This window comes from Anoplopoma fimbria, chromosome 16, assembly GCF_027596085.1.
Source record: "Anoplopoma fimbria isolate UVic2021 breed Golden Eagle Sablefish chromosome 16, Afim_UVic_2022, whole genome shotgun sequence".
Classification (NCBI taxonomy): Eukaryota; Metazoa; Chordata; class Actinopteri; order Perciformes; family Anoplopomatidae; genus Anoplopoma; species Anoplopoma fimbria.
The window spans coordinates 3,500,197-3,526,006 of NC_072464.1; the positions used below are offsets into that span (position 1 = coordinate 3,500,197).

The following is a 25,810-nucleotide window of genomic DNA, read 5'->3' on the forward strand; positions in this document are numbered from 1 at the left end:
ACATCGCTGTCCAGATGAAGACTAGTATCTTCCAAAATTTCCTATAAGCCAAAAAAACCCTCTTTCAGTCACTACCCCACCACAGCTTAAAGAGGAACCACCATTAGGGGAAACACAAAGAGGGAATTAATACTAAAAACACTGCAACTTTGGATGAAACCCACTTGATTTGTCTAAATGAGACTGCTGAAGCCTCAATCTTTGCTGCAGTTACTACTGAAAAAACTAGGAGTTTGGAGTCGGGACAGAAGGACACAGGTATGAGTGATACAGAGACAGTTCCCTGAGGTCGACAGCCGCCGGACGGCTCCCAAGGAATAACAATGGTCAGAATCCTGTCTCATATCGTCCCTCCTCCCATCTACCCTTGTGTCTCACAGGCAGGAAGAGAGGGCGTAGCTTCCTCTCCTGGCTCTGACGCCCGCCTCGGCCTCGACGCGGTGGAAGGGGGCCGCACCGCCTTGGACAACAAGACCTCCCTACTCAACACGCCATCACCTCGCTCCTTCTCCGGGCCGCGGGGCCGGGAGTTTGCTCCTTATGGCTACGGAGAAACCATCTGCACATACGACAAGAGCGCCCTGAAGGAGGCCGTGTTCGACGACGACGTGGAGCAGTTCAGAGACTGTGAGTCCATGTGATCATGAAGCTTTGTTACACCAGGGGAGGGGACTATCACAGAAGACACTGTACTCTACACATACATACTGTACTGTACACATACACACTGTACTGTACACATACATACATACATACATACATACATACATACATACATACATACTTTGCTGTACACAAACATACTGTACATACACATACTGTACATATACACATATATACTGTACTGTACACAAACATGTTCATACTGTACTGTACATATACATATAGTTAATATACATACTGCACTGTGCATATTGTTTAAAGAGCATACAGTTAGCGTTTTAGAGCTCTGTTGTTGGGGTAGACCCGGAAGTCACCATGTAACCATGCTGAGTCGTTACCAGAAAGGCTGTGGTTCGAAACCAACCCATGGAGATCTCTCTCCCCCTTCCCTCACTATCTCTATTCAATAAAGAGAAGCTCTTTAGAAGCTCTCTTATTCTGGAACAAAATACTATTATTATACAATACAATATACACTATTGGATGTGTTCCTTACACACGTTTCACATCTCACGCACACAAAATGTGCTGAAACCATCTTGCATATACTCCCAAACACAATCAAAGACATTAATCTCAGAACTCTATTATTTTCTTTATTTAATGTTCAATTGCACACAAGTAACAATGCATAAAATTCTGATAATGAAAAAAATAGGACATGTGTCAGGAGCCCGTAAAAAGCTTGGCTTTTGGCTTTTACAGCTGAACTATACAAAATGTTTCACAGATGATTTTGAAGCACTTTCACACTTTGGTGGAGGGGTTGTGTGTGACTAGATCATCTGTGAAAAGAATCACAAGAGCACAAGCCGCCAGCTGTGACTTTCCCCTCATCATCCTGCCAACCTGTCTGTCTTCCCCCATCCCCCCTCGTTGTGTAATGTGTCATGTCTGACAACGTGAAGGAGGACACCCTGCGAGGCTGCTGCTGTCAACAGAAGCAGAGATCTGACACAGAAGACCTCTACCATAAATGTGGCAATAGTTACTGTATTTGTAGTCAGCCACGCTCCATGTGTCAGCTGTTGTTGTCTTCATCACATCCTTTGCTCTCCACCTAACCTCCCCCCTACCCCTCTGCCCCTCCCCACCTCCACCTCCATCCCTCCTCCGTCCTCCTCTTCTCCAGGCCGACGTCAGGAAAGTGGTGAAAACAAGATGACGCTGCCCAACGTCTTTGCTCCCGGTAAACATGCCTCCCACCCACCTGACTGACAGACTTCATGACTGATTTACTGACTGCACCCTCACTCCATTCACCCTCCATGTGTGTTTGCATTATCCAAACGTGGTCTTCCAACTTCTTGCTAACTCCACTTGTGTTCACTGAGAGCAACCTGTCCTGCTGCCAGTGCCGGACTTGATTTTTTTTACTAACAGCTGTGGTATTCTCTGTGATGAACTGGATGTTGGAGGTGGTTTGAGTTAGTGGGGTTTCTTCTTCTTTAGGGTCCCAGAGTATGGTAATAATAACCAACATGTTCTCAACAGTTGAATATCTAGTCACAATACATGATAATAGCTTAGTCACACTAACATGTATGACACAGAGATATTTTGTCCAACAAAGCATGGAAATATTCAGCTAAATTCATTTCTTAAATGTAATGCTTAAGTCCCATGGTGCCCTGACTTTAGGCCTTCAATGCACAATAGTCAGAGATGTATCTCTCACACAGAATGCACTAGAGCGTCCATCTTGGCATGACATTTAACCTTGTGTCCAGTCTTAAAAGTGCAATTTTCTCCAAACAAGTCAGAACACGTTTTTACAATCCATTTTGAATTAATTACAGATTACTTTATGAGTTAATTAATTTGAATTGGAGACAAATCAAATTTTGTCACATTTTTGATTGAGTTTCTTGGAATGAAGACTGATGCTAGATTAAATGACTGCTGGATGACTCTAAGACTGTTTATATTTTTGGGGGCTGTTGAAAGATGACAGTGGCTTTATTTGCCATGTGCAATTTAATATTTAAGTTATCACTCTCATCCCGTCTGGCTAGCAATCAGTCACGACCACTCGGACCTGGTAGCTGACCTGCTTAAGGAACTGTCCAATCACAACGAGCGCTCCGAGGAGCGTAAAGGCGCCCTGGTGGAGCTGCTGAAGATCACACGGGAGGACAGCCTGGCTGTGTGGGATGAACACTTTAAAACCATCCTCCTCCTCCTGCTGGAGACGCTGGGTGATAAAGATGTATGTTATTTCATGGATCTGTGTGTGTGTTTCTAAAGAGGTTTGCTAGTTTTCCTACAATTAAATAGCATGAATGTTTGAGTGTGGATGATATGGATTCCCACTAAGCATAACAGGCACCGGTGGGAATCACACACTGCTGGATATATCCACACATCCACTCAAATTCTTGAGTTTATCAAAGGGTATTTCTACTTTGACCTGATTGCCCATGCCACTGTCCCCCCAGCACACCATCCGAGCCCTGGCCCTGCGTCTGCTCAAAGAGATTCTGAGGAACCAGCCGGCCCGCTTCAAAAACTATGCTGAGCTAACCATCATGAAGACCCTGGAGGCTCACAAAGACTCTCATAAAGAGGTACACAGCACATACAAATGGGAGAATACACCACATTGCAGTACTTTCAAAATGCATTCATTGTGTTTATTTTGTTTCTCTCTGGAACAGCAGAAAAAGCCGAAACTCATTGACATATTATGCATATCACTTTTAAGCAAACTGTTACCTTTATACATCCAGCAGATACAGAGCAAAATTAGCATTTATTTGGAGTCATATTTGTGTCGACCTGATGGATCCAAGTCCAATATTCACTCTCTTTTTTAGATCTGTTTTGGTCCCCACCAACTCCTGAGATACTGTATCTGTTGGTGATCACTCTGTGGGTTCACTACCACATGTGACCCTTTTCTCATTAAGCACACATCATTTGATCCATCATTAAAGGGATAGTTGGAATCTTTTTGAAGTGGGGTTGCTCAGCTTTACCTTGCAGTCAGACAGCCCTTTCTCTTCAAAACCAGCAGCTGCTCTGACAAGAACACTAATTTAACCTCACTGGAACACTGGAATTTCTGGTCTACAGCTTCATCGATCGGTTGGTTTGTTTGTGTTATTGTGAGACTTTGGTGTTTTAAAGTGTTAGTTTGGATTCACACATTAACACAAAATAACTGACTGGCGGGCTTCTGATCCCTGTCAGAAATAGCTGTCTCATTACTTTGTTCCTGTGCTGGTACTCCTGTCTCTTTTGTCAAAATCCATCTACCAGAGTTAATACACTGACTATGGAGAAGAACCTTATACAACCCCACTTGTGAAAACCTCCTTTAATGTAAAAAAAAAAAATGTGGTCCATTAAAGGGTGGGTTGTCCATAGAATATGTGTAACACCACACACATGACAATATATGGCATATCTAGGACATATAAATCAACCTAGAGTTCAAAAGGGTGATACTTGTTGGTTTAAAGGTTTCATCAAACAGTAACCCCTAACCTGACCTGATCTGTTACACAGAACCATCTGAGATGCCTTTATTGGAAACAGTTTATTAAAGGGCAGGCACTTTGAAAAAAATACCTGGCCACCATATTTCAATCAAACTCTTAGCCAAGCCAGTAGGGAGAAGAGCGAGAACATCCTTTCAAATCAAATAAGCCTTCAGTATTAGAACTGAACAAATTGAACGTAGAATACACAAATTATACACTGGGACTGCCCTTTGATGGAACTCCCAGATCAATAATAATAATCCATAGTTTGGGATGAAGAAGCACTGCTCATAGTCAGACAAGAAATCAAAAATACACCATCCAGATAACAAAACTTTGCTTTAGGGATTCCAGAGCGACCTTTTAAGTCTACTGCAGGTTTGATGAGTATGTGTGTATTAATGTCTAATTTTATGTATTCTCTATGTCATTTTCATATGACGATGCATTAGGTCCATTTTAGGTTAAAAGAAAAAACTATTATGGAGCCAGAGAGGGGCAATCTCAGAAAACACTAATTTCATCTTCGAGATCAAAGTCATAAACATAACTTGAATATTCTCCGAGATTAAAGTAATACATGTATGTTTTTTTGTTTGTCCTGTAAATTTACGACTTGCACGTGTTTTTTAGGTGGTGCGTGCGGCCGAGGAGGCGGCGTCCACCCTGGCCGGCTCCATCCACCCGGAGCAGTGCATCAAGGTGCTGTGTCCCATTGTGCAGACAGCCGACTACCCCATCAACCTGGCTGCCATCAAGATGCAAACCAAAGTCATTGAACGCATCGCCAAGGACTCCTTACTGCAGCTGCTGCCTGACATCATCCCAGGACTCCTACAGGTCTGGGACTGAAACATTACACAGCTGGAGTTCTCAAAGAAATATAGATTTTGATCGTTATATCTGCACATTTTTATGGTTTAGATAAGATTTAATTCCATTAACTGCTTGTTTTATCAGACTGGAAAGTCACAAAATGGCAAACCATCTTTTAGGAAACTGAAATTAAATAATAATAAAATTATTTGCTAGACAAAAGTGTTAAATGCTTTTCCTCATTCATATGGATTAAATAAAAGAGTTGTTTGGGGACAGGCCGAGTAGATACATTCTTGTTAGCTCCAAAAGGGCTTATTTGGACAATGTTCATATTTGGACACCGGGAACTATTTGCCTTATTTGTCCCTGGAAATGTTTGCGTGTACTCTGCACTCTTTTGCGACTCCTCCCACGTGTGTGTGTGCGCGTGTGTGTTTGTGCTTGTGTGTGTGTGTGTTTGTGCGTGCAATGCCTGATGCTGTCTGGTTTCTCTGCAGGGCTATGACAACACAGAGAGCAGCGTTCGCAAGGCCAGCGTGTTCTGTCTGGTGGCTATCTACTCTGTGATTGGTGAGGATCTCAAACCCCACCTGGCACTGCTCACGGGCAGCAAGGTAACTTGACTTTTGATTTCTTTGCATGTACACGTTCTCACACAAACACACCAACCTTTTTTTTTTTCTTTTTTTTACCAAAACCTCTTCAACAGACGCGGAGCCTTATCATCTTCCCATGTTGTTATTTCTCAGCAGGTTTTAACCGGTTCTTCAGTTGTAAAGCGGGGGTATATATATATATATATATATATATATATATATATATATATATATATATATATATATATATATATATATGTATATATATATATTTGCCCTACTTTCACTACAACATGTGTCCTTGGGTTATGTAAGAGTTGCGGTTGGGGGGTCAGGTTCACCTCAATAGAGGGACCCTTGCCTTTGACCTGTTGGAAAGCTTGTTATCTGAAAAGAGTCTACATACAGTATCTACTGAGCAAGCACGGTCACATTCTCACGTTGTACTTTGAGGTGGAGTCTTAGTGCGAACAAAACCTGAAAAAACTGTTTTACTTCCAGGTAGGATGTTAAGGCAAATTCATATGGTGTTAGGAATGTACTTGTTCAAGAGAATCCAACTGAAAATAGACAAGGCCAAATCATCACAAAATGTACCAAAACTGTGTTACCAATATCACATGAAACGTTAGTCTTTTAATAAATGATAATAATAATACATTTTATTTGTAAAGCACTTTAAAAGGTACTCAAATAATTGTCTGAGGTGCTGGGGGATAATTCTAGAGGGGGGGGGGCAGGAATAGAGAAGGCCCTGCCCCCCTAGGTCAGGTGCTTGGACAGAGTAGGAGGGGTGAGTAGGTTGGCGTCGGCGAATCTTAGGTTTCAGGTGGGAGTGTGTCGGTGTAGGAGGTCCGACAGGTATGCAGGGGTTTAGGGCTGTATGTAATGAGAGAAGAATCTTGAACTGTATTCTTTGTTGTATGGGGAGCCAGTGGAGGTTTCGAAGGACTGGGGTGATGTGGTGCGGGAGTAGGAGAGCAGACGGGCAGCAGAGTTTTGGATGTTTTGTAGTTTGTTGATGATTTTAGTGGATGTGCCATAAAGAATGCTGTTTCAGTAGTCCACTCGAGAGGTGATGAAGGTGTGGATGGGTGTTTCAGCGGCTGAGGAGGAGAGGGAGGGGCGTAGACGGGAAATTTATTTTAGGTGAAAGAAGGCAGTGATGTGATTGACGTGACGTTTGAACGAGAGGGTTTGATCAAAAATGACGCCAAGGGGACGGACATTTGAGGAAGCAGGAACAGTGATGCCATCGATGGATAGGGTAAGCTGTGGTGGGATTTGTTTAGTGATTTCTAATAACACCTGGCATTAGAATGCGTCTCCCCGTGGGTCTCCAGTGACCACCTGTGATCGGATCTCACTCACCCGCAACCTACATCATTTCTGTTTGCAAGTACCAAGCTCAGAGGCAGAGCGGCTCCTCTTTCAATCAGAAGATGGCAGTTCAATCCCTGTCCTCCAAAACTTGCTATACAAGTACAAGTTCATGTCGATGTGTTCTTGGGCAGGACACTTAACCCTTCACCCTAAGTTGTTCCCTAAGGCTGTGCCTACTGTGTATGTGTGGGTGTGTATGTTAGTTAGGGCAAATTGCATGGTAGCCCCTGTCATAAGTGTATGAATGGGTGTGAATGGATGAATGATGACATGTTGTGTTAAAGTGCTTTGAGTGGTCAGGAGACTAAAAATAGCGCTATATGAGAACAGTCCATTTAGCATCTCTGAACCCATCGGTCTGACAGAGAAGCCTCAGGGAGCAGGTTCTTTAGTTCTGGTGTAGCTGCCAGTGGTCACAACTTCCTTCAGTCCAACAAGCAACTCCAGATGCATGCCAGGAGTTGGAGTTTAGAGACGACATCTGCGTCCGGATTGTTTCACAAGTAGCTAGTTTACAAGCTAATAAAAAGCTAAATCATCATCAGATGATAGCTGCTGGGTTTCCGGATTGCATTTCGGTCAATTTATTCCTACTCTTTTGATCTCAACACGGACTGTTTACCTGCATTCAACTGAAGCTGGCTCCAATTTGATTGGTCAATACTGCTCGGACTACAAACCACAAACCAGAATGCTTCAGACACCAAAATCTGGTTCTGTTGCCTACAAGCAGATTCTGCATTCATATGCAGAATCTGTTTTTAGGCAAGCTGCACTTTCTGTGTTTAGTCTGTGGGAATTTAAATGGGAAGAAGAAGAAGAAGAATAAGAAGAAACAAAATGAAAACAAAACACACTAGGTCTATAACTTGGTGAGTTTCAGACAAACTCATCACCCAGTATGTTTGACAGACTAGTACCTCTGTATCTGTGGGCTTTTTCTAAATTGTCAGATGTGGTTAATATGAATGAGACGTCAGTTGAGTAGGCGGTTCTTCAGCGAGGCCTGGGATGTATTTCTATTCAGGGTTCTTTCCTTAATGTTGTCAGACACTTGAGCCCGTCAGTGGGAAAACAAGAACTTTTAGTGGCGTTCTGAATGTTAACTTAGCTGCTCCTTTAGCGTCACCGTTTGTTACTTAGACACAAAAAACATGACAAATAGGTAAAAAGGACACCTTTTCAGCCCTGAAAGGGAAGTCAGATGGGATTCTCTTCAAGTACTCTGTGCTGAGGAAAAGACTAACATCTGTTGTCTTTGCTTGTTTGCAGATGAAGTTACTGAACCTGTACATCAAGCGAGCCCAGACGACCAACAGTAATAGCAGCAGCTCCTCGGACGTCTCCTCTCACAGTTAAAGGAGGGAGGTTTCATTCAGAAACCCTGTGGATGGACGACGCTGGAAGATCTCCGGGGCAAAGCCGGGCTTCTGTCAGAATTTTCCGTCTCCGAGCTTCCCCTCTTCCTCCAGCTCCTCCTCCAGCTTCCTCCTCCTCCTCCTCCTCCTGCTCCTCCTCCTCCTCCTCCAGCTCCACTGCGCTTCTCTCCCGTTCGGAGGAGATCCTGTCAGCAACCTATTTGTCATGTAGTTCCCCCCCTCCCCCCCACTTTTGCTCTAGGAACTTTTTGAATGTAACTGTGGTTTGGGTCTGGTGGGGAGGGAATCAACATATTTGGAATTTTTGGATGTAGGAAATGCACTTTCTCCTCCTCGACGGTTCCCACAACCTCAACGCCGCCTTCTGTCTGTGGAAGCCCGTTTCTCCTTGAGCCCTAGCATTTGGCAGATTGAGTTCAAACATGATGCCGTGAAATATTTGTGATCAGAGTGGAGACGTTTCTGTCGGATCGACTAGAGTTTGGGATGAAATGTCATTTGGCTGGCCCAGTGATGGTAATAAGCCCATATGTTGTGGGATAATTCTGGTTTGGGGAGCATGAAAACCAAATATTGTATGAAAAAAAGGAAGAAATGTGTAGGGGAACAATGTGACAGCAAAAAATATTTTAAGTTCATATTTTAAGTTTATTGATGATTATCGAGGCTCATAGAAGCATGTCCATTGATTCTAGTTTTGTTTTTTTTAATGCTAATTTGTAATTAAAAGTGGCTCAATCCATTGAATATCCCTTTTACAAAAACCTTGTTACACTCGACAAGTTGTCAAAACCTTTCAGCTACAGAATTGACAATCCTTCAAATTTAGCGAAGAACTTTATTTTGAGGTCCAGAAGATTTAATCTCTGTTAAACTTCCAAATTGAAGTGTGTGTGAATGCTGATTCCTTAGTCTAAAAACACAATCGTTTGTGTTGCCTGTATTTCCTCACAGAACTTTCTGCATTGAGTTTGGAAACAGTGCTTATTGTCCAACAGGTTGCTGCTCAGACGATTGGCTCTGTTTGAAGAGGAAGTCCTTTGTAAATAGTTGCAGATGTTTTCCCTGCTTGGAGTCGGGAGGGAGAGACAAGCGATGGGAGACGGTCTAAAAGACATTACCAGGCCTTATTCACTTCAACACATCATTCAGTTGACTGGGACCTCGGAGAGTGAGCCGCACGTTCAGCACTGTAACTCTCCGAAAAATGTGAATCTGCAGGAAAACGGACCCCGGCAGTGTTCTTGACCTGTGATGATGCAAATACAGTATTAAGTGTTTCCTCTGGTCCCCTTCAGTTCCCCATCACGTAACCACAGCTTCTGCAATAACTGTCCACAATCCACACATAAAAAGTGTTTTGTACATACACACGTTTTGACCACTGCTTCGCAAACTTTTACATAATGTTGGTGAAAAAAAAATGAAAAAAGAAGAGAAGTGAACAGGTCGACTATGTCACTTTTTTTGCACGTTAGCGAAATAGCTTGCATGTAACCTGCAGCACATGCCAACCTGCTGTTTGAAGGGCCCGAGCTGTTAAAGTGCACTTGTGACATCATCAAAGTACTCAGTCTGATTTCATGTTTCAGTCGAGGAGGAATTCACATCGGCCACACTCTTTTGACCAAAATGTGTTCATGTTGGTGTATTTAAGTATCCAGAATCCATACATCTGGGATCGGCTGTGATTTTTTTTATTTCCGTGTTACGTTTGAGATATCGAGAAGCTTGAAAATGTTGGATCTTACACCGAGATCTCTCTTTAAGTTGATGGTAGTTTTCCCCGGAGAGATCAGAGTCCATGGATCCCTGACCGGGAAAGGCTTCCCCCATCATCATCCTACAGTTAATCTACGATAGGAAGGGATCACCCTCATTATGCCTTTAAATATTAAGACAACATTAAGGAAATACAAGTATTCCAGAAGTTCCTTGGGGACAGTGGGGACTGTTTTAGTTGAGTGGTGTTTTCATTCAGGGAATCCACTGAGAGTGGGCCAATGATGGTTATTTAAGTAAATGAATGTACAGACTTATTACGTGTTATGATTAGCTTTTAAGCGTTGGTACTGAAAATGATTTTGGCAACATGCCGCCCTGTAATATGCCTGCCTGCACTCTACCTTAGCATTCTCTCTCCTGAATCCCCTCAGCAGCTCCGGAGCATTGATCATCCTAGTAATAATGGGGAGGTTCACCAATCAACATACTGGCCCATTCTATCACACCGCTGGTCCCAGAAACAGACCACATGGTTCTCTTTGCAAACCGATCACTATGCATGTTCTACAGTACACTGTCTTTCTTTTGTCTCAAGCGGTCATGTAATATTCATACCTGTATTTATATATTTTATTTTATTTTGTCCTCATGATATACTGTACAGAAAGGTTTTTTTGTTTTTTTTGTTGCTGTTAACTTCCACCTGTGATAGGTTTGCAGCAATGTAAAGAAATTGTTTGCTCTAGAAATAAACAGACTAAGAACTGATCTGAACGTCTTTTGGTTATTGATCCCAGATTGTCCTGCGGCAGCGTGGGCCAGTTGTCCATCCATTTACAAGCACACGCGTCCCAACGCTGAGGTGTGCTTAGCTGCTCTGTATAAACATTAACCTGAGCAGACTGTCACATGACCTGCTCCTAATCTCTGACCCGGTCAAGGAGCTCAGCAGAGACAGGAGAGCAGCTGCAGGGGTTTGTATTCAACCTGCTGTCCTCAGATCATTTGTCCAAATGAAACAAGCATGATGGGATCAAACTGTGTTTTTCCAGCAATGTGTCTCACTTAGCATCCACTCCAGTCCCTCTGTTATAGCATTAGTTAGTGTGATATTAGCAGTCATACATTTGTTAAGATTTTAAACATCACAAGCATCGCAATGCTCTTCCGCAGCTGTTCTCAGACCTGTAATCACACAGGAGATGATTCCGTTTACTTCCATTCAATGAGGGCTGCATGCCCTTCTTTGTTCCCCAAAAGCTGTGGTTGTTTGTCTTCCTTTTTTTTTTTTAAACTCACCTCTAAACTTGATTACCCTAAGTGAGTTTTAAAGGCGACTTTTAGGGCCACACTGTTGGTAGTGTCAACAACCGGTCAGGTGAAAGCCATTAATGCATCAACCCCGGCTAAACATTGGAAGTGGGAGGTGGGCCTCCGCCTCTCAAAGGTCATCCAAGGTATGCAAAAAAAGAAAAAGTCATGAGTCCTGATGACATCACCGGGGCAGATATAAGAGGCAGGCGACGAGGTCTGCCTGCAAAACCTCTCTGAGCTGAACTCGGAGGAAGCCAGCAGGCACAAAGCTAGCTGAGTCCGTCTCCACGTCCCCTCCCCCCCCGTGGTCCTGGGATACAAGAAGACACCGCACTGGGAAATATGCTGTTCTGCCATTCCCAGCCTGAGTCCTACCACCAGCACTCTGCTGGTCACATTAGGTAAAGCACAAACCATGCTTTAACTTGGGGATTTCTGGATGCAACAGGTTAAATCAAAGTGCACAATAGTATACAGAGAGAAGTAGAAGTGCTACCGTGGCTTGAAGTTCATTTTTAAAATGTGCACATCTGCAGTAATTCTGCCTCATTTCAGTATTTTTATTAACTATTAACTGCCATGTTAGACAACATTTTTTCAAGTGCTCTACTGTGGTTAATTTAAAGGAGCATTGCTTTCAAAATCCACATTAACACTACAAATATAAAATGTAAGGACTACTTTTTTTTGCCTTTTTCAAATTAGTACACTTTAAGTGAGTTAGGCTGGATGAGTAACGCAGTATTTTGTAACATCAACCTTTTGCCCCTTTGTTCCTATGATGAAATATAAGATAGTACAGAGAAAGGACAGTCACCTCTTCACCCCCACACTCAGCCCCTCTTCTTTCCTTCGGCTCTCTTTCAGAGAGGCCTTGGCACCTTTCTTGAGAAACGAAGAAGCGAGGCTTATGGCTGAACACGGTGCCAAGAGGACCCCATTCCAGTACATTCTGTGTGCAGCCACCTCGCCGGCTGTGAAGCAGCAGGAGGAGAGTCTCACTTATCTCAATCAAGGTAGCTATCTGTCCCGCTAGCTGAATGTCCACGTTGACTCAATGGACTGGAGCTCATTTGTCCCATGTAACCCCAGCAGCAGGGCTAGATTAATGCTGATTCAGGATTTCAAACCCACTACCATTCACACTTAATTATACCCTGAGTTTGGGACCCTGCAACTACAACACATACATATTTCTTTATCATATAATTTTACACCCAGTTGTGAAATTTATTTATGGCTGCAAATACAATTTTCATTAGAATAATCCACCTATTATTTTCTTGATTAATCATTTAGTTAATGGTATATGAAGATTTTTTTTTTTTAATTGTTATTCACAATTTCTTATAGGCCATGTCTTTGTCTAACCAACAGTCTAAATTTTAGAATATTTTATTTTCTGTAATCTAATGTTTGGTATTTTTGCTCGTAAAATTAGTATCGATTAATCAATTATCAAAAGAGTTTCTGATAACATTCTTTTAAAAGTAGATCTGCAACAATTAGTTGCTTAATCAACCAATCGTTGCTTATATAAATTTAACAACTACTGAACACTTTGGGGTATTCTTAATATTAAAATCTGTAGCACTGAATCTTTTTACTTCTAAAAACCATCCGTCTGAGTTTATGCAGTTTTGACTGAGGTCCTCTCAGTGAACTGATAGGAGTATCAGTTATCCTTGGCGGCAGTGGTGTCTGAAATCAACTGTCCCAATTTACAGCAACCTTTTTCTTTATTTTATTTTTTTAAATTTGACTGATTTGAATTTGTGAATCCTTAAAGACTTGAAATTAAGTTTTGGAATCCGAAATCTGTAAATTTCGAAATGGGGAAACAAATCACATGAATGCAGACATATAGTTTTCTGAGTACGATTCTTCAAAGCTATAAATTCAGAGGTATTTAAAGTGTAAGTGTTCAGCCGTGGATAAATTTCCCACTTGGGTATTCAGATGCTTCAAATTATTATGGTCCTTTCTTGCTTCAGTAGACAGCTGTTAATACACACATATAGACTAGGCTGTACACTGTAGATATAATAAGATGAAGAGATAAAGCATTTTAGTCTTTTGAATTACTAACTTGACTGAAATCATAGCAGTAAGATTTGAATAGAATCCCAACCTATGCATTATTGATGTATGTGTGAACATGAGCTCCTACATGTGTTTTAACTTTCATCTAAACTTTTCTTTCTTTATTGTCTTTTTTCTCCTTTCTAAATTGTACTTCCCTCTTCTTCTTCACATCATTCTGGAACCTTCTGATTGTTTCTGTTTACGCTGACATTTTTTATTTGTTGCCCTGCTCATCTGCTGTAACAGTAATTTGGTTTGAGTAAAAACACAATGAAAGTGAGCTTGCTGTAACCTGAAACGATTTGACTGCCATGTTAAGATGGCATGCAGTGATTAGGAGTTAATTGCCATCAGGGTGTGTAGTTTAGATTTGTAACTATGCTGAGAAAGCATTGATCGTTAGTCTTATAGTGTCCCTCTTTGGCAAATTTAATGATATTTTCTTGTAATTTTAAACTTCATATTTGATCAGGATGGAGATATGTTAGTGTTTCCAGTGGCTGGCCTTGATATCTGCCTTATCTGGTTTCTGAATTGATTCAGTTTCTATCTCCACTGCCCCTCTTTTCTGATTGACTGATTTTCCCATTTTTCAATTTTAATCAGGTTTTTTTTTTTAATGTTTTAAAATGTAGGTCAGTCCTACGAAATCCGTATGCTTAACAGAAAACTAGTGGAGTATACAGATATAAGCAGCAAATATGTGAAGGTAGGTGTAAGGTATTGTGTTTGTCTGTTTTTTTGACTTCACATGACCTCTTCCTCTCTTCCTCTATCTGTTTTCATGTATCCGTTTTCCTGGTTTGTCACAGGTCCCTCGACCCTCCCTTCCACTTCTGGGGTGGGGTGTCGACCTTGGAGAGCTTGGTACTATCACCCAAACTTACCTTTCCTCTCTCCTAGATCTCACACAAACCCCTTACAAACACACTAGTCATCTGATTCTCACTTTTTTTTTTTTTACAATACACACTCAACTCGTGACAATCTGCTTTTCTCTACTTTACTGTTTTTCATTAAAGACTTAGGCATCTTTATACATATATTATTTTGGTAAATATTACGTTTCTTTCATGGAAATTAAAACAAATAAAGTGGTATATTCTCGATGTCATGGCTTTCTGAATAAAAACCCACTAGCAGCTCATAATTTCGGTCATGCCACTTTCATTTCACACACACTGTTACCGACTGACAACACATTCACTTAAGAGTCAGGAGAGGTCATTTTTATTTCACTTCTGTGTGAGTGCATCCACTTGACATGTCTCTGTTGTCAGGTCTTCTGACATTGCTTGAGACTGAAACGTTAAACAAAGCAGTAGCATCCTAGAAACACCAGAATGGGACAGGTGGCGTCTATGCAAACACATGCCAGGCTCGTCCGGGCCTTTTGAGCTCTGGTGCTCAGTCATGCTTGAGCCTCCCTCCATAAATATCCCAAAGGTACATGTTTTTACAGGTTGTTAATTTAATTTGTTGATTTATTTCGTGTCCTGTGTCATGACCCGACTAATGACAAGAGACAGGAGGGTTCAAACCTAAAGGTGTACAAAAAAGTTAGTACAACTTCACATGCAATAACTTAAATTACATGCTGAGGTTATGAGCTGTGTTAAACAGTGTCATCATGGTGTAATACCCAAACTAGAAACACAGCCTAAGCCAACCAAACAAGAATACTGTGCCATAGGAATGGAGGAAGTAGAGAGCCCATTGACTGGGACAGCCAGATCTTAAATACTCTGGGAGACTGGCCAGGTGCTCCCAGTTGCACTGATTGACCTCGCCTACAGGGAACCTGCAGCGAGGACAGACCGACCGAGGGCCGTCGCAGGATTTCAGAGGGTTGCTGCTAAAGAGGCACTCCAGTGTTTTAGAAGTGTACTTTCATAAAGTCAGGGGACTCACAAGAAACATATTTAAAATGAAGAATGGTCAAAATCAAAGCAGCAGAGGATAATATATCCTGAATTTTAGTCCCTAGAATGGGTCACAAATACGGGATCCTACATTTCCCATAATGCAACTGGATAATGACCCTCACTGCCTCCTACAGTGAATGCCGCCTACTCCACATCTCAGGCAGTGCAGCCTTTCTGTTCAAAACCACTGTAACAACAGTATCATGGTGGACTCTTTGAAGAGAACCAGCACCCTGTGTGGACATGAAGGGCTCATTCAAAGCTAACAAAAACTTGATTCTCAGTTTCAAATTATGAATACATGAACGCCCTAAATGCTACACACTGGTCCTTAAAGAAAGTATTCCTCGAGACGAACAAACCGAACTTCATGTGTAAATCCGGTGGAGCGCCCCCTTAATGAACTCCTACTCAATGAGCAGGGACGGTAGTATTTATTTACTGTTTGTAATGGTCATAAAGATCATTTATAAGCCAACACAAAGTTGGTTGATCGTAACAAAATCTACTATTTGCAATACATACAGTTGACAGATCGAACACGTGGACTGTCTTTTCGTTCAGGGTTCCCACATGACATGAAAGAAATTTGAACTAGTGAACTCAGAGGGAAAAAACGTAAGTCATATTTGTAATGATTTTATCAACAGGAGTTTCAGTTGCGCCCACTAGTGCGGTATGAGGCCATGGGATCTTTAAATTTGTTGTGCAAGTAAATGTGGGAACCCTGATTTAATGTTGGAAAATCACAGTTGGTGCATCTCACAGGTATCACACGTAGCTCATTGGAGTCTCATTTCCCTCATGGATATATGCAGATGCTCTTTTTCAGTGTAAAGAGTGACTGACTGGTAGGGATGGAGATGGGGTTTCCAGCTCCTTACCCTTGCTCAATGAATATGTTTAAATGAATAAATGAGGGGAGAGGGTTTTTCGCACTTGGCCCAACAGCTGGACTGTTGGGCCAAGTGTGAGCTGTAGCCGTGCTCCGGCCTAAACTGATCCTGCCTGTTCACAGAGCATTGTACGCGTGGTGTTTCATGACCGTCGGCTGCAGTATATGGAGCACCAGCAGCTGGAAGGATGGAGGTGGAACCGACCAGGAGACCGAATCCTGGATATAGGTGAGTGTACTAACATATGGGCTGATAATCTAAGCTCACCCACAGAACGAGGATCATTGATGTCTGACTACAGCCCTGATCAGAGAGAGCGCATTTACAGTGTTTCTTTGCACTTTGTTTAATGTCTTTTCTTAATATTGTTGCTAGGCAACAACCAAATGAGTGCTAACGTTAAGCTTAGTACAAACCATGAACTGTACCCTACCAAATATTTAATAGTACAATTTAAATGAATGAAGACAAATTACAGGTAAACTAAAGTACCGCACTAATTTGCATCTTTCCATCATGGCCACTATTGTTCTTAAAGACATATAGCTCTGGGTATACAGCAAAAGTTACCATGTTGGGCACTTTCACATTTATTTATTTTTAAACTCAGGCGTTCAGTGCGCTCCTCTAAAAGAGAGGAAAATACGAAGCTCACAGTTACACAAAATCAGTATGAGAAACGCTTCATTGAGATGATTACGAAGCGCTCAAGCCACACCAGTGTGCTTAAACGCACTCTGTCTGATCAGGGCCTAATGCTGTTCTGAAACACTGTTCGGGCCATTTATCGTGTTTTCAGTAAGTGTTCCTGGTATTTCTCCGAAATACTGGACTGAATAAAGAAGTTGACACGGATGGCTCGGGAAACTTTGGTTATTTCCAAAGCAAGAGAGAAACCAAGTGAGCATGACAGCTCAAACACCAAAGCGTCGCGCTGATCTCCTGCCTCCAAAAGACCAGCAAACCATTGAAAAACTTAAGTATGTTAACAACAACAAAATTCTGAATTCAGTAGGAGCCGGACATCTAAACATTAGTTGATTAAACTAAATTATGAGCGTACATGCTACAATAAGTTGATAGAACTAAATTCTGATTGGCTCAGACACCAGTGTCCAACTTTATCTAAATCTAAATAAGTAACAATCATAGTGAATGCTTTGAAAAAACATCTTTGGGTATTATTTATGAGTTTGTCACTATACAAGACGAGGAGTCTGCAGCCATGCAGGCTGCACTATGAGGCTGTACTAAGGCACAGCAGTACTTTGTGATAACATCAGCATGCTGAATGTCTGTACCAAATATCATGGAAGTCATCCAACCCATTGGTCTGATCCAAATTGTCTGTTCAGTTAGGACCCCATCACTCTCAGCAAGAAGCTGATCGAGAAAACATATCTTCACGGTCTTGTTAGCAAATGTAAACTGACTGACTCATTATTGCATTATATGCAGATATCCCATTGTCAGTGGGGATACTGGAACCCCGTTCACACCCTCTGCATCTCAACACCATTGAGTTCCTCTGGGATCCTGTCAAGGACTCTTCTGTTTTCATCCAGGTATGGATGGATTCTGGTAAAAGGTCTAGAGGGGGGGGTCGTTAATACAAATAGGGCAAACTTACAGTCCCTCTTCTATCATGTTTCCTCAGGTCAACTGCATCAGCACTGAGTTCACCCCCAGGAAGCACGGTGGGGAGAAAGGTGTGCCCTTTCGTATCCAGCTGGACACTTTCACCACCAACGAACACGGAGAATACATGGAGCATGTCCATTCTTCTGGCTGCCAGGTCAAAGTCTTCAAGGTATGAAACTTGACTGACGGTTGTCTTCATATTTGTGTTGCACCAAGTTCTAACTGACTCAGGCAGAGCCTTCTACTGGACTCTATGGGTATCACTCTCCTACCCGAACACGGTGCGGACCCCACTGTACCCATCCTGTCCAGTAGAGGGCAGAGCCTTTGTGAGTGAGAACAAAGTTAACCATACTGTAGCGCTAGCTCTATTAGCACAGGCAGAACTCTACCAGGGGGGCTCTGCCACTCCTACGGCGCTCGCTGTAGCAGATGTAGAATAGTTATTGATTATGCAAATTTTCAGTAATCCAATGCATGCTCATAATGGAGGATAGAGTCCAGTAGAGGGCTCAGCCTGTGCTTATTGAACTAGGCCTACAGTTCAGTAACCTTTGTTATACTAAGCTCTAATAATCATTGGGCCATATGGTCCATCAGAAATATAACTCCTATGACGGTTTTCTAAATCGGACTCCTAATCTACATTTTTTTTCTTTTTGGAAGCCTAAAGGAGCTGATCGCAAACTGAAGACAGACAGGGAAAAGATAGATAAAAAGGTCCCTCAAGACAGGGAGAAGTATCAGCTGTCCCATGAGAACACGGTGCTGAAAGAGGTGAGGCCTCCTCCGTGTCTGGACACATAACATAACACACCAGATCTGAGAGGACCCTTTGATTGCTTTCATTTTGTCGACTTTATTGATCCCACAGCGGTACATTTTTGTGTTATCTAATCTTATCAGCCATTTCATTTCTTTGTGCCTCACCTGCCAGTTACAATACAATCCTCCTCTCACTTTGCTTCCACAGAACATTCAACATCACTCCATGTTAATATGTTGCTTTAAGTTGTTCCTTTTAGAAGTGTGCTTGCTTTGGCGCTTACTTCTGTCAATGATTGGGTGCATCACTTCAGTGTCTTTGAATGACAAGTGACTCAGCGGATTCTGATAAGGTGTTATTCTGGTTTGTCATTCATCTGGATGAAAAACAAACCTGATCAAAGCTAAAACTAGGAACCATTCATCTGTATGAGCTTCAAAATAGATCACTGATTTAGACCCTCTACTAAAGTAAAAAAAACAATACCACAATGTGAAAATACTGCATTTAAATAATAGTCCTTAAAAGATTGACTTCAGTAAAAGAGCAGAGGTATTATCAGAAAATGCACTTCAAGTACTTATTTTGTAGAATGGCCTCCTTCAGAATGGTATGTATTATTATATTATAATTATTGCTGCATTGACATATAAACTGCAATTCACTAATAACAGCTTGAGGTGGAGATTACATTTTTTTGGTCTGTTGGTTGGTCTAATCCATATCAATAGATCATGTTCTGTTGAATGATCATATGCTTTTCATGCAAACCAATAATCTGTAGTATCGATCAGTAACTATAGTTGTCAGATAAATTAGTTATGTAAAAAGTAAAATATTTTGCTATAGTGAAGTAGAACTATACATTATATAAAATGGAACCACTGAACTAAAAAAATACAGCAAAAAGTTCCAGTTCTGGAGTAAATGTACATCTGAACTGCACTATGCTGCTGAAAACATTGAGAAGAGGCATTAAAATAAAGATCCAAAAAGCGAGTGAGACTGGTTGAGACCTGCAGCAACTTAGTTCAGTGATTCTTCTTTGAAGGTTTGTTATTATGTGCAAAACCTATTACATTACATATAGTCATTTGATCCATTGTTGTTATAAAAATACTGATAAATGAAGCTTTAATATGGTATTATTAATATTTAGTTTTGGAAAAATGTTTATGCCTTTAGTGTTAGTACTTTGTCAGGTTGAGTAATCAGAAAACACCTTCCCTCCTCTTTCTCTCTTTCTCTTTCTCAAGTGTTCTCCTTGGCCCGATGCCCTAAATATGAGCAGCCACAGCAGCAGCAGCACTCCGTCACCAGTTTACCACAGCTCCCCAACTTCCTGTAGCTTCACAGATGGGTGAGTCAGCATAATCACGCTGCCGCATATCACCATAATAGTATGGATACAGTTAATCGACTGTGTTTAGCATTGCTCTGTAGATCAATGTCGAGGTGGACTAAAGTTGTATAAAAGTCTACATGTCTCTCTGGGCCCAGGGTTAACCTCTGCTTACAGCAGTGGGGTAATACTAACAATGGTAATAGCTCCCTCTATGGGTGCTTACTGGGATTACTCTACACTTTTCAGAAGAATGCACTTCCACAACCTGTACACATTATAGTTTATTTATAAGTGTGTGTGTCGTTAGAAACTGTTTTTATCAGTAAATTATGTGTTTCAGAGCAGAGCAGTCAGAAAACTTGACTGATCCCCCCAATCTGTTCTCTCCTCCTCATGTGGACGTTTCTGTAGCAACTGTTCTCCAAACCAGCAAGGGGAGCTGCTCCTGCCCGGCTGCTCTGAAGTAAGTAACAGAGAAGCATGCAGTGTGAAAGTGTTCATGCTGCTCTCTGATTCCTTTAAGCCCATTATTTTTGAAAACAGTGGATGCTGTGCTACTATTCTCATTTCAAGGGCTCCTCTTCTCTTTGACACGTAGCACCTTCTGCCAACATCCTCACCTCAGGACACCCAGCAGTGGCTGCACCGCTACAGGTTCTCACCGTTCTCAAGGCTCTTCTGCAGCTTCTCAGGTAACAGGGTTAAAAACAACAATGCAGCAGGCAAACAGCTGTGTGTCTAATTCTAAATAGGGAAAGAAGTTGAGGAATTCACTAAATCCTCTGTGAGCAGGAAGGATAGATCTTCTGCTGTTGTTGCAGGTGCCGATCTGTTGAGGATGAGCAGGGAGGATCTGATCCAGATCTGCGGTCCAGCAGATGGTATTCGCCTCTTTAACACCATGAAAGGAAGGTGAGACATTAAAATGCACCTCTAAGTGCTCAGTCACAACAGAACTGGGTTAATTCGTTTTGTTCCGCTTTTGGTTCAAACATGTCACCATTCAACAAGTCGAAGTCTGTGTGAAAGCTCCACACAAATTGACTTTGCATCTGCAGACGGTTCATTTTCCCTGAGGAAGACAGGGACATGTCCAAATTCCTATTTTGTCTCCTTCACTTGTAGAGTTTCAGGTTCATTTTCAAAGTAATAAACTGAAACTGACTGTCAGAAAGCAAAAATCCTAAGGAGAAATGATCTGAGTTTATAAAAATGTTGTTGCATACTAACCTACTACATACTCTGTATATACTGCATACTAAATTAACAATTACTGGTTAGTATGGGTATGCCATTACCAGCAGACTGTTCACACTGAAGTGAACCCAAGTTATTTGTCTTATCTACATCACATGACTGTATCGATCACGATGTTACAGGTCTGCGCTACCGTTGAATGTAATAGTATTATTCCAGTATTATTTTAAAACTAATTCAAATGATTCAATGTTTTAGAATCTGTTTTCTACAGTACAATATATATATATGAGCTCCCATGCTTTTCCTCTCTACTGTACCTCATTTTTTATCCAACAGGATAGTTATCTTAACTGTATGCCTCTCAGTCCGCCATTTTTCTCAGCCAGCTATTATTCCTCAAAATACGGATTTGTATTTAAAAAAAGAATATAGCTTTGTGTAAGAGATCTTTGGCAAAACAGAACCTTCCCATAACCTGCATTTCAGTCCTAGACAAGAGGGCGAATGAAGAAGTATCTTGCGTCATGTTACTACTGCGGCATGTTCTACCTAGTATTAATAGTACAGTCTCTGCTCACATTCCCCAGGTGTATACAGCCCCGTCTCACCATCTATGTGTGTCAGCAGCAGACCAGACATCAACCTCCCATCAAGTCAGGTGGTGGAAACAGTAGGTGTACATACTTTATAAAATGATTCTTAAACTCGTAATTTAATTGATTTGACTGCTCCTTAAAGGGTGTTATCAAATTTTGGGGGGAAATCTGAAAAATCATGAATTCTTTAACACATTATTCACCATTCAGGAAAATATATAAAGAAAGATTTTGGACTGTGAAAACATAGGTAAAACTCCCAGAGGAAAACTTAAAAAAATGAATAATGTGATCTAATGTAGTCATGGAATTGTTCATGTGTTCCCTCTTGTCCCGTTTGTGTGCTCTGCAGTCTATCACGCTCTGTACCTGGAGGAGCTGACACTGTTGGACCTCTCGGAAAAGATCGCTCTGCTGTACGGCATCACTCCACAGCAAATAACACACATCTACAGACAGAAACCCAGCGGGATCCACGTCTTAGTCTCTGACGAGGTATCCTTACGTCCCCTCTATAACCGCTAATTCTTCGTACCTTGAACCATTTACCAACGAGTGCTGTTAGAGGGCCCAGGCCTGGTGAGCGCAACTAAGCTGGATATATTCTTGACAGAAGGGCTAATTGCTCTCCTGTTACTTATGGCTTTGATTTATAGTTCAGATCAGGTGACCTACAGGTGACCTACAGGTGACCTACAGGTGACCTACAGGTCCACTACATCACTACAATGTCTAACTGCTGTTATAATTTAGTGCCATAAAGATTGAAGTAACCTAAGGATTTTCTTAACCTATGTATGCAGTCAACAACTGTTTGTCAAATCTAATAAAGAAAGTTTATTTTAGTTATATCTCAACAGCATGCATTGTCAGATTCCAAATTGAACTGGATGAATTATAAATAATGCACACTCTAATAATAAATCAATGTTCTTCTCTCATTTCAAGGGTTGGATTAAAAAATGTAATGCATACAACATACATACATTAATATAATAAATACAGAAAACATACATACATTAATAAAATAAATACATACAACAGAAGCTTTGAAAAATGTGACTCCTAAAATAAACTACTTTAAGTTGGATGGAGTGCGCCTTGTGAAATATCTTATCTGACTCAGGTACTTCTCCGACTGGTCTCTCTCCCCGTCTCTCCCCTGTATGTGTATATCTCAGAATACACATATTTGATGGCTGAGCAGCATTGCGTGAGATGATTTACAACGCATGCAATTGGTCGGTGTGTGTCCTGGACCAATGAAAGAAAAAAAGGGAAGAAAAAGTATAGTATTTCTATAAAAGTCATTAAAAAATTCCTTAGTATAGTATGTTGAAAAAAGTCCTAAAAGCTTCAAAGTAAAGTCATTTGAAAAAAGTCATTAAAAAGTCATAGTATAGTATGTTAATACAAGTCATAAAAGCGTCACAGTATAGTGAGTCATAAAAAGTAGAAAAAAAGTCATATTTTGGTATGTCAAAAAAGTAAAAAATAAAAAGCCATACCCAACTTTGTTGATAAAAGTCATAAAAAATGCCATAGTGTGTTGAAAAAACATAATCATAATATAGTATGACGATAAGTCATAAAAAATGCGATAGAATAGTATGGCAAAAAAAGTCATAGTATACTATTTGCGCAGAAAGACATAAAAAAAATCAGTATAGTATTTTAAAAAATTATAAAAAGTCATAGTACAGTATGTCAAAATAAGTGATTAAAAAGTCATAGTTTTGTCAATGGGAAAAAGTCTTAAAAGCCATTGTATAGTATGTAGAAAAAAGTCATCAAGAAAATGAAGCGTGTCGAAAACAATTCATAGTATAGTATGTCAAAAAAGGCATATAGAATTCATAGTAAAGTATGTCAATAAAAGTCATTAAAAGTAATAGTATATTATGTGTAAAAAAGAGAAAAAAAGTCATAGTATAGTATTTCCAAAAAATCATGGTATAGTATCTTGAAAAAATGTAATAGTGTAGCATGTCAGAAAAGTAAAAAAAAAAAATCATAGTATAGTATTCCAAAAGAAGTCAATAAAAAGTTCATATTATGGCATGTTTGGAAAAAGTTGTGGGTTGGAATGTCAACAAAAAGTCATAGTATGTCTGAAAAAGTCACAAAAGCGTGTTTGTGTAATATGTCGAAAAAGTTAAACAAAGTCATATTATGGTATGTCAAAAAAAGGAAATAAGTTTAAAAAAGTCACTACATAGTTTAGTTTGTTGTAAAATAGTAAAACAAAAAGCAATAATATAGTATGCCAATAAAAGTCATACCACTGGCATTTTAAGGCTGTAAAAGGATGGTTGTTCGGGAGGATTGGGATTTAAACATGATGATGAACCACAAGTGGAGAGTTTCTCGTATTCGGTATGCAGCACTTAAATGATCTGAGTTTATATGAGTCGATCTATTCGTTTCAGATGGTGCAGAACTTCAGGGAGGAAACAAGCTACATACTCAGCACTATAAGAGGTAACTGTCATTGTCAACAACTAATTCACAACCCACTGTCAAACATTCAGTATCCCTCCCGTGTAGCTTGATTATTTGTATTTTACTCCATTGTTTTCTGTTACCCAGATGAAAACACTGCTGGCTACCACGTTGTGCTGAAATGACCAATAGGTACTCAGGAGATTCAACGTTTCCTCCTAGAATCCGTGGAATTGTACAGCTTGTATATAAGTCCTTCTGGACTACAATATGTAACATTTACTAAGATTTACAGAACTTGAAAATGCTGGTAAGCTTTCAGTTTGCTGTTGATTTTGTGCTTTTGTTGAGTTTTCTTTAATTTTTTTTCTGTTTAATTTGTGTTGTTGTTAAGTAACTGATTCATGCTTGGTATGCCTTATAATTAGAGGTTAACACTGCTGTATTACTTCTTCTCATGTGCGCTCATTTTTGGCTTAAACACCTATAGATGCAAGTTAATGACTTTCATGATTATAAAGAAGAGTAAATGTACACACATCATAATGCCGACAAATAGAAAAGACAAATGAACAAAACTGTATTATGTTGTTTTAATGTTATGCAATGTCCCTGCACTATTGTCATGCTTGTCCTAAATATGAAATGTTGTCATGTATACCATTGGCTGTGTCTGTTGTATATGATATATAAGCTATTGTCTTTGCGAGGTCTAATGGGAAATTTGGTAAAAGTGAGGTGTGTAACATGTTCTCACTCAACTCTTCAATTACGGCAGCTTGGTCAGTGGCCCTCCTCCTCAAACTATGATACTCAACCTTCCCACTAGTGTCTGTTTTGCATGTGCAGGGCTGCCTATAGTGGCCATGATAAATATGATGGGAGTTTAGTAGGAAGTCAGGCGAAGCTTAGTTTAAAGAGCAGCAAAGTCAGCTTAGGGAGGAGGTCAGGGTGAATGGATGGGACAAACAAACAAACAAACGAAAAAGACTGCTGTATGTGACCTGTGTGAAACCAAAAACGCTGACTTATTTTACTACTTAAGTACATACTACTACCTACTTAAGCTACTGTGAGGAAGTTTAAACTGGTTATGAAACCTCAATTGAATTCTGACAACTCTACATGACCTACATGAGTAAACACGACCATCAGCAAGAGGAGTAGCTATTTCTATGTAGTTATTCTTAATGCTTGTCATCGGTGCCAACTGGTCCGATTTGGTATGAACACAGAAACCAAGCTGCTCGAGGCCCAGGCCGTATTGCTGGGCTCGCTGGAGAGAAGGGACGCACTGGAGAACCAGAACCAGGATTGTGGGGAGCAAACTGTTAGACCCTGTTGCAGTAAAAAGAGAGGTTTTATTAAGTGAGACTGGTGCTTGGAAACACTAATGCTTTCATCCACAGACACTGCCAAAATCTACACAAAATGAAAGTTCCTTGTAGTAACTTTAACTTAGGTAACCTACTTAACACCCATTACATGCATACTTAATTTACAAATGTAACTTAAATTACGTAACAGACGTGCTTATTTTAACCCAAACC

General features: G+C 40.7%; 2 protein-coding genes across 4 annotated transcripts in view; both read left to right on the forward strand.

The window, feature by feature from the left end:
- clasp1a (cytoplasmic linker associated protein 1a) overlaps positions 1 to 10,803 on the forward strand; it is an 83,844-nt gene extending 73,041 nt beyond the window's left edge. Inside the window, exons 33-39 of the mRNA XM_054615733.1 lie at positions 381 to 627; positions 1,796 to 1,852; positions 2,679 to 2,872; positions 3,102 to 3,230; positions 4,782 to 4,988; positions 5,465 to 5,581; positions 8,219 to 10,803. Of these exons, the coding sequence (XP_054471708.1) occupies positions 381 to 627; positions 1,796 to 1,852; positions 2,679 to 2,872; positions 3,102 to 3,230; positions 4,782 to 4,988; positions 5,465 to 5,581; positions 8,219 to 8,305 (1,038 nt within the window). The 3' untranslated portion in view covers positions 8,306 to 10,803. The remainder of the gene's footprint in view (positions 1 to 380; positions 628 to 1,795; positions 1,853 to 2,678; positions 2,873 to 3,101; positions 3,231 to 4,781; positions 4,989 to 5,464; positions 5,582 to 8,218) is intronic.
- An 800-nt stretch (positions 10,804 to 11,603) lies between these two features.
- tfcp2l1 (transcription factor CP2-like 1) lies at positions 11,604 to 24,993 on the forward strand. Of its 3 annotated transcripts, none has more exons than XM_054615441.1 (15): positions 11,604 to 11,765; positions 12,232 to 12,380; positions 14,085 to 14,158; positions 16,393 to 16,498; positions 17,729 to 17,835; positions 17,928 to 18,080; positions 18,578 to 18,688; positions 19,934 to 20,037; positions 20,434 to 20,485; positions 20,621 to 20,714; positions 20,844 to 20,934; positions 21,810 to 21,892; positions 22,171 to 22,313; positions 24,248 to 24,299; positions 24,408 to 24,993. In XM_054615441.1, the coding sequence occupies exons 1-15, from the start codon at positions 11,707 to 11,709 to the stop codon at positions 24,443 to 24,445; spliced, it is 1,416 nt and encodes a 471-aa protein (XP_054471416.1). In that variant the 5' UTR covers positions 11,604 to 11,706; the 3' UTR covers positions 24,446 to 24,993. The 3 variants fall into 3 exon arrangements, with proteins under 3 accessions (XP_054471416.1, XP_054471417.1, XP_054471418.1); XM_054615443.1 differs by lacking the exon at positions 11,604 to 11,765 and adding an exon at positions 14,262 to 14,895 and having other exon boundaries at positions 12,365 to 12,380; positions 24,408 to 24,992; XM_054615442.1 differs by lacking the exons at positions 11,604 to 11,765; positions 14,085 to 14,158 and adding an exon at positions 14,262 to 14,895 and having other exon boundaries at positions 12,290 to 12,380; positions 24,408 to 24,992.
- Positions 24,994 to 25,810: the final 817 nt, after the last annotated feature.

Bases quoted from the DNA above. Each gene is read 5' to 3' on its own strand.
- tfcp2l1 (XM_054615441.1), top strand. From the start codon at position 11,707: ATGCTGTTCTGCCATTCCCAGCCTGAGTCCTACCACCAGCACTCTGCT. The intron at 17,836-17,927 runs GTATGGATGGAT...ATGTTTCCTCAG, and splicing joins ACTCTTCTGTTTTCATCCAG to GTCAACTGCATCAGCACTGA. The intron at 20,486-20,620 runs GTAAGTAACAGA...TTTGACACGTAG, and splicing joins TCCTGCCCGGCTGCTCTGAA to CACCTTCTGCCAACATCCTC.